The sequence below is a fragment of the Balaenoptera ricei genome, chromosome 16, assembly GCF_028023285.1.
Source record: "Balaenoptera ricei isolate mBalRic1 chromosome 16, mBalRic1.hap2, whole genome shotgun sequence".
Classification (NCBI taxonomy): domain Eukaryota; kingdom Metazoa; phylum Chordata; class Mammalia; order Artiodactyla; family Balaenopteridae; genus Balaenoptera; species Balaenoptera ricei.
The window spans coordinates 111,966,896-111,974,988 of NC_082654.1; the positions used below are offsets into that span (position 1 = coordinate 111,966,896).

Consider the following 8,093-nt stretch of genomic DNA (forward strand, 5'->3'; position numbering starts at 1 on the left):
CCTGAATACAGGCTAAGCTTCATCTCAAAGCCTCCTTACCGAACCAAGAGCTGTCATCTTCCATTCCACATTTATGAATGAACGTTAGCCCTGGCTTCATTACTCATCACCATCAGAACAGGAAAAGTACACTTTCATTCGTGCTAGTCATGTTTCTGAAACTCACGTTTAAACTGAGATGGAATTAAGCAAATCTTATTTTCCAATAAATAGACATAACTTTAGAAATGACTTTCTTAGTATGTCTTTCTTAGTCCAGTAGCAACAGGACCAAGTATTTCTTCCTTGTCTTTCTATATTTATTGAAGGGTGAAAAATGTATAATGCAAATAATTAACTTTTGGGCTTTTTTAAAATTTGGATTTGCATGAGATTTTCTTGGTCTTATATTTCCAGTGACTCAAGGGAGAAAAACTGTTTTGGCAACTGGATGTTTATTGTAAATGAATCACTAAAGTTCATTAAATACCTAAATGATAAGGGAAAGTTTTACTGAGTAATGTGTTTTAATTGTTTTAAAATAATTCCAGTCTTTTTCATGTAGAGACTGTGTGAGAACACATATTTTAAAAAAAAAACAACACTGAGCATATTACTCATTTAACAAGGATTTCCTTTAAACCTGCTCCCCACCTCAAATGTTTCTCTATTCAGAAAAATAGATACATTACACAAAAACAATCAGCAGAAACTCTAAATATCTTCAAGATATTAACAAGGATGTGGTTCCTATTTTAAGAGAATCACAGCTGAGAAAGGAAGTTTCTGGACACAACATGTAAAACCACATACCTGTAACATGATTAACAATGGAGACAACCAGATGGGGAAGCATGTAACGCAGAAGAGGACTGATGTCGTATGTTTCAGAAATCCCGTGAAGTAGTGTAACAAGATCAGGAACAGTACATAAGTGAGGAAACGGCCTTTGAAGAAGCAAGACATAAGATGTTGACTTCACAAGTTAGACAATGAATGGCAATTTTTAAAAATAGTGTAAAATTTATCTTAGGAAAAAAACTATTCAAAATAACTTCATTCACTTGTAATTATTATCATTGCCAATTCAATTATACGTACTTTTTCCCCAGGCTCTCTGGCTTCTGTCTCTGCAGGAGCACTATCAAACAACCCAATCCATCCTTGATCAGAGAGGGAATTCTGGTCAGTGTTTTGATGATCTGTGAAGCCAAGGAATTGACGAAGGTATCTTCCATGGTCACTTTCACCGAAATCTGACATATTATCATGTACGTTGCAGCTCTGTAATCTGGTAAAGATGATTTCAATCCCTAAATATATTTTTAAATATAAGGAAAAAAAAGACAAACTGTGTTATTTTATCCTACTTAAAATGTTACTTTACTTTGACAAATTGGAAATGTCATAAATTAGAGATTAATACAACCTAACACACACTGAGAGTCAACACTCCTCGGAAGTGAAAAATCTAGATGTTGGCCCCTTTTCCTGAGGGGACATGGAAATGAGACAAGTCTCTTGAATGACAGACGGGATCTCAGAAGGTCTCCCAACTCAAACCTCCACTACACATCCTAACAGGAGCCAAGGAGTCTTCTTTTATATGAAAACATCCACCTGTGTAAGGGAGACTTCAGTCAGGAATAAAACAGTGCCTGATTAAAGACAATAATTTTGGGACACTGGTGGGAAGCAAAGCAGTTCCTCCACTGGGAATCTGGGACGGTGGGAGGCAATGAGGCACTTGGGGAGAAGAAACACTGAGAAGCAGAAGTCAATGCAAAAGGAATGGTAAGAGAGCCTCTGCCCTGAAGAGATTTTCTAATCCATTCTCTTTCCACTGAGGTAACATGAATCTGGGAGAAGATGGCAGGGCCAAACAGCGAACATTCATCCCTAAGGAGCCCTAGCTAAGATCCCACTCTGGTAAGTTTTTAAGAAGTCATATTTTTTACCTATAAATTAAATCTCATTAACCACCTGAAATAAATTATCAATGTAAAAACATTGATGTCTAAGTGAAATTTTCAAAAGCAAGAAAATTCCTTCAGGTACAAAATAATCTACTTTACACATGAGCGGGGCCAACCTTTTGAACATACGGGAACAGCTTGGCGACTATATTGTCGGATAAGTCCTCAGCGGTCACCAGAGCAGACACGATGGTAGAAGCATAGAAAGTTAAGAGCACCCTCATCTGAGCTGAGCTCCCAGGATACTCAGCAAAAACCTGGAAAAAAAACCACAAACCACACACAGTTTTAAGAGTGAAAGGCCAATCAGATGAAAGTATAAAAATATTTACAGCTCTCCTCAACTACTTCAGGCTGACACTTTAATTTTACCATATGGAACATTACATAAACACATCTAATAGTTCAATTAAATATGACAAGAATGAACAACCTTCCTGACATTTTTAGATTATGTCTTTGTTTAAACAGTCACTGTAAATAGGATCTGGCAAGGAAGAGAATAATTTATTTTTGTAGAAAAACAGCTTTGGTGATGAAAGACTGATCAAGCTGCTCATGTGCCAAAACAGCAGTTCCTTTAAAAAAAGGGCACTTCTTCAAAGTCCCACTGTTATTAGAGAAGGCCTTCATTTGTTTTCTCTATGAAGAGGAAGCAACCTTCTAATGGAATTTTACGTTCATGAAACAGTTTACTACTCACCTTCACAGATCTTGTCACCAGACTACAAATGAAATCCATGAATCCAAGATCTTTGTAGCAGTGGGTAACCAACGTTCCTTTAGCTAAGGGCACTCCAGATTGCTATTATAGACAGAAAGAACCAGCTATTACTTAGGACATTCATCAACTCATCATTATTTTTAAAGTACCTTCCAAAGTAACAGCTTCAAACTGCTGCAGTTCATAAATACGAAATATAGTCTTTCCTCATCGCTGTTGGTAAAGATGAAATTAACACATAAAATTGTGCAAACTTTAGAAATTCAAGAGAAGGCCAAGCAATGAGTGTGGAGGTACTCGGTGAAAAACGCTCACTTATCACGTGTTGCATTTTGATATGTATTTATCTAAATCTGGATTCTCTAGATTCTCAGTAACTCTACTGGTTAAATTTGGTTTTTGAGCCAATGTGATATGGTTCTGTCGCTGCTTCACAGTAACACTAGTAATAGAAACAGAGAGGAACACGGTCAGCTTATACTGCTCTTCCCACTGCCTAGCACTGCGCATGGCATGTATTAGTGCTCAATAAATTTTGAATAAATCAATGAAAAAATAATTTGAAGTGAACTTTAATAGGTAAGGGGGGTTTGGATACCTGAAACAAGTGTGCCTAGAGAACAGCAGGGTCTGTGTGTAGACTAGGGGAAAAATAATTTTGATGTTATTAGCAGAGTGGACGTCGAGTAGTTGGATTAAGAAGCTTTATTTTAGGTTGGCCTTCTCTTCTTGAACATTCTTTAAGTTCAAGTGCTTTACATGCAAACACTTAAAATTTTCTTCTAATTAAAAATTCCCATTCCCTTTCTTTTTACTAATTCTGACCATGGACCTCCTGTCATCACCCATCAAGTTAACTCATTCCACAGGCCCAGCCTGTTAACCTACTTTCATCCCCATTTGCCCTCCTGCTGGCCTGAATCGCCGTGTTCAACATTCAGTAAAATTCTTGCTAACAACATACATCTACTTTCCTCTACTATAGATGCAAACAAAGTGATAATGGCAAGTCAGTTGTTTTACTACAAAATCATGCTATCTGATCTCAGCCAGAGCTTTCCTGTAAGACAACCATCCTATTATTCATCGGTAAATTAATTTTCTAGCATCTTCTTCACAACTTTAATAATTTCCGGAAGTCCTTCAAGTATCCTTATCCTTTTAATTTTTGTAAGTATTTTATGCATTTCTTCACCTCTAACTTGTTTTAAGCTTCTCAGTTCCAAAATTTAAAATGCCAGACAGCATGGTATAGTGGAAAGACAAGCTTTACAATCAGATCTGGATGCAAATCCCAACTCTGCCACTTTAGAGTTACATGAACTTTGGCAAGTAACTTAATTCTCTGAACCTGTCCTCATCTGTAAAAATAGAATTTTGTGAGAATCCAAGATAATAAAATACAAATTGCCTATCCTGATATCAGGTACTAAATGAAAGCCAGCTATTATTCATAACAGTTTCAACTGGAAGTTAGGAAATAAAAGTGATGGAGGTAATACTTGGTCTACTCTCAGGAGCACCAAAGACTTAATCTTTTCCAAATTATACCTTTAGTGAAGGTTTGCAATGATTATAAGATACATGTCATTCAACAAGCATACCTTAATTGGCAATAACCAGAACCACTTGTGCTTTGAATTATTAATTTTTAGAAGCTGTATAACCCGCACAAATATTCTTGTCTCGTGGTATGGGAGAACACAGGCAATGAGGCTATCCTGATTATAAAGATGGATATGGAACCTGGGGGAAAAAAAGCAAACAATTCTAACTGACACAAAACTTACAAGCGTGTATTTCCTTATGTGTCCAAATGGTGGAACAATGAGCTAAACCCACTTAAAGCAACCATACAACTATAAGCAAGGTATAGCGCACTTAAAGCATAGGCATGAAAGTACTCAACAGGGTTTGCCAATTCTCATGCAGTAGCATTTTAAAATATTCACTATCAAAATTGACATCCATCCACTTTCTCTCAACTTTTTTTACAATCCATTATTACATTAACATGACTTTGGGATCAATGCAGTCAAACCAACAGAAAACCAAACTGGTCAAGTAGGCAGCAACACTCGGCTTCTCTCCATGCTCCAAAGTTCACCTTCCACAGCTCAGTTTCCTCACCTCACCTAACTATCATAATCCTAAAACCAGAAGACTAATTATAAAGAAAATCATATTACCTTCTTTGAATTAAAAAAAAAGATCAAATTACAACCATATTTAATTTGTCTATGAACTTTACAAAACTTGGTATTGGTCATGCCACCCTAATAACATAAGACAGATTTATTAATTCTGTCAGATCCATTACATCCTGTCTAGCCTTTAAGATCTAGCTCAAATGCATTCTTTTTCAAGATGCTTTTCTTAATTCTCCCAGCCAAGTGATCCCTCTTACATCTGTCTTAACTCTCCTATCCTTTCACCTGTACCTTTCTTACAGCACCACACCCCTTGCCTTTTATTAGTTCTATAATATGGCTTTAATACTAGCCAAGACATCACTTTCTCCATGAAGCTTTCCTCAACTACTTCAGGCAGCACCACATGCCCCAAACTTTGTATACACCCTTATTGTGGCATTTCTTTCAAAACAGTAAGAAAGGGCAGCCTATTCATCCTTGTATTGAACTTAATGTTTGCTAAATAAATAAGTTACATGAATATATAAATGTAAAACCAAACGAAAAAAGTACTCCTTACAGTAACGATCTATTTGGGGTAAATTAAATGCTAGAAGACAGAGGGAAATAGTACAGGTTTGATTTTTTTTTGACTGATGAATCTAATGATATGATAATGAGAAGACCCAGGTTACACTTATGTTTTCTCAATGATTCACTGGCTTCCCTTACCCCCACGCCTCTAATTAATGAAGTGGAAGCCTTTCTACTTTTAAAACATACCTAGGAGAAAAAATTAAAATGTGTCAACTATGATGTAATACCAGTGTAATGCAAATAAATGAGAAAATAAACTGAATAAACCTACTGAGACAATTTCCAAAGTAGAGTAAAGATCAGACCTTGGAAACAAAATTTGCATCTCTGCTTACCAGTCATGTGACTCAGCCAACTTAACTCTTCTACACCTGTCTTCTCAACTGTAAAATGGGGATAAGAGAAGCATCTCCCCACAGGAATGTCGTGAGTGCTGAGATAATGCACGCAAAGTGCTTACCACAAGGCCTGGTGTATAAATGTTCAATACACATTAGCTATTATTGTTTTTCTTAAGTTATGGTATTTTAGAGAATACTCTTACCCTGTTCCCAAACCATTCTTTTTGTTACTTTGGCAAGAAGTTTAATAACACCCTTTGCCCCAAATATGCAGTAACCATTTGTAACGGCAAACTGACACGAGCCCCTCAGAACTAATGAGGCTAGACTATTCACTCAAGATCTTCAGTAGTTCTACTTCTCAGTATCAACAGAAATGAGTTCAACAGTAGAAGGGCATGCTTACCTCACCCAATACAAATCGTGTTAATCTCTTAATACACCTGATTTTTCAATTTTAAACTTTAAATTTAAAAAGATCAATGTTATTAGCCCATAATTATTTCCGTAATTCCATTTGCTACCTGTGGATCAACCACTCCAGACACTTCTGTGCCGGCTTCAGCAGGAAGTAAGGAGACAGGTGGATAAGAAATAATGAAATGTTTTCATCCAGCTGTTTGTTCACTGCTTTGGTCTGAACGCTCCGCTCCAAGGTTTTTGCTAGCTGGCTGAACAACGGTGCTTCAAAACGCTCAAAGGAAGGATCGATACCAAGCAGCTCTTCCAGGCCAGTGCATCCTAGGAAAAGGCCACTTTATTTAACAATTCTTTGCGAGCAAACTCATCTCACCCCTCTTTTACAGTGTTACTTTTGCCTAAAACTCTCTGAATTCTTTTAGCATATATCATCTGTAATACAGTCCCAAACATAGATTTCTAGTTTCCAACACAGAGAATAAATCTCATCTCACCAACTAGGAGAACAGAAATACCTTTTGGCAGGGTGCCTTTTTTCTTTTTTCAATACAATGCAATTTCAATACAATAATTAGGCCAGTCCTAGCAAGGCTCCTCCCCTACCCTCCAGCCACAGCCTCCCGCCCCTTTTGACTGTTCCTCCTCTCTACAGCTTAGATGACCCCCCAACCTTGTTTATCACCTGTGACATTCAGATGCCGCTGCCTATATACATTTCACGCATCTAGCGCATGGCTTTTTGTTATTCTCTTTCCCTTAACAACGTAAGTCAGGTTAGCAAGTTAGAAACCGCTAAGGAAGAGGGCGGGTCAGAAAAGAAAACAAGAAAATACACCAACATCCAGGAAACACACGCTTCCCAGAGCTTTCCTAAGTTAAAGGGTAGCTCACCAATGGCAAAGGCGGTGTCCCTGTCGATGGTGGCCGCTTCCTTGGGGTCAAACAACAAAGAGGCAACTTCATCTCTAGATAAGAGGCTGGGATCACTTTGAGGGAGGGCGAGTCGTTGGAGCTGCTGGGCTAAGGACGTCATCTTTCAGGCCAGCGGATTTCTAAACACACAGGCTAAGAAACATAACCCCGTGAGAAGCCTCTACAAAATTAAGAAGGTGGCTTAACGGTAAGCAGCAAATGCCTCACGTACAAGCAACTTTCCTCCGTACTCAACGCGGCCGCGGACACATCACCTGCTGCCCAGGGACTCGCGGACGCCGGAGGTGCAAACACTAAAGCAACAACGTTAACAGCTAATTACAGCCCCGGGGGCCGCGCCGAACGTTTCTCAGCCCCGACTCCGCGGAGACTCGAAAACCAGCGGACACCTTACGCTCCCCTGTATACCAACCCGACCCACAGCTCCTGCTCACCCGGAGCTCCACTTCAGTCAGGACTCAAAAGCCAGCGAATCTTCACAGCAGCTCCCACGTGGTACCAATAAGTCCAGCTCTCGCCCGGAAATGTGGAGCACTCCTCGCGCGAACTTCCGGTTTCAGGCACTACGGCAAGTGAAGAGGTACAAGCTTGCCCGAATGAGAAAAGGCGACTCCGCCCCCAGACGGCAAAGCTCCGCCCCTCCGCCGCGCCGGACTTCAGGCTCAGAATCTGCGGTCCGCTAGCTGGGAGCTAGTGGTCTGTTTTTGGCTTGTGGCTGGAAGTTTCAGTTTCTGGGCGGGCCTTTTGTGAGCTTTAAGGTTCTGTAGCCGGAATCATTCATTTAACATATACGTATCCAGCTTTTACTAGGTACCGGCAGCACCGCGCAGTGGTTAAAACTGTGAGCTGTGAAGTCACAGCCCGGGTTCGTATACCCGCGCTAACGCCTTTGGGCGGTGTGAGCTACACCGAATTCTCATCTCTCTGTTTCTTACCTCCTCTATAAAACGAAAAGAAGCTGAGAATTTCAGGCGATGAGCTACTGATCGCG

General features: G+C 39.5%; 1 protein-coding gene across 4 annotated transcripts in view; it reads right to left on the bottom strand.

Moving 5' to 3' along the window:
• The window catches only part of HEATR1 (HEAT repeat containing 1), a 61,841-nt gene extending 54,208 nt beyond the window's left edge, over positions 1–7,633 (bottom strand). For all 4 annotated transcript variants that reach the window (XM_059900230.1, XM_059900231.1, XM_059900229.1 and 1 more), the window contains exons 1-8: positions 7,537–7,633; positions 7,061–7,234; positions 6,274–6,490; positions 4,284–4,425; positions 2,659–2,760; positions 2,072–2,212; positions 1,081–1,292; positions 793–926 (exon numbers count right to left, since the gene is read on the bottom strand). In XM_059900230.1, the coding sequence (XP_059756213.1) occupies positions 793–926; positions 1,081–1,292; positions 2,072–2,212; positions 2,659–2,760; positions 4,284–4,425; positions 6,274–6,490; positions 7,061–7,202 (1,090 nt within the window). In that variant the 5' untranslated portion in view covers positions 7,203–7,234; positions 7,537–7,633. The remainder of the gene's footprint in view (positions 1–792; positions 927–1,080; positions 1,293–2,071; positions 2,213–2,658; positions 2,761–4,283; positions 4,426–6,273; positions 6,491–7,060; positions 7,235–7,536) is intronic.
• Between the last annotated feature and the right edge of the window lie 460 nt (positions 7,634–8,093).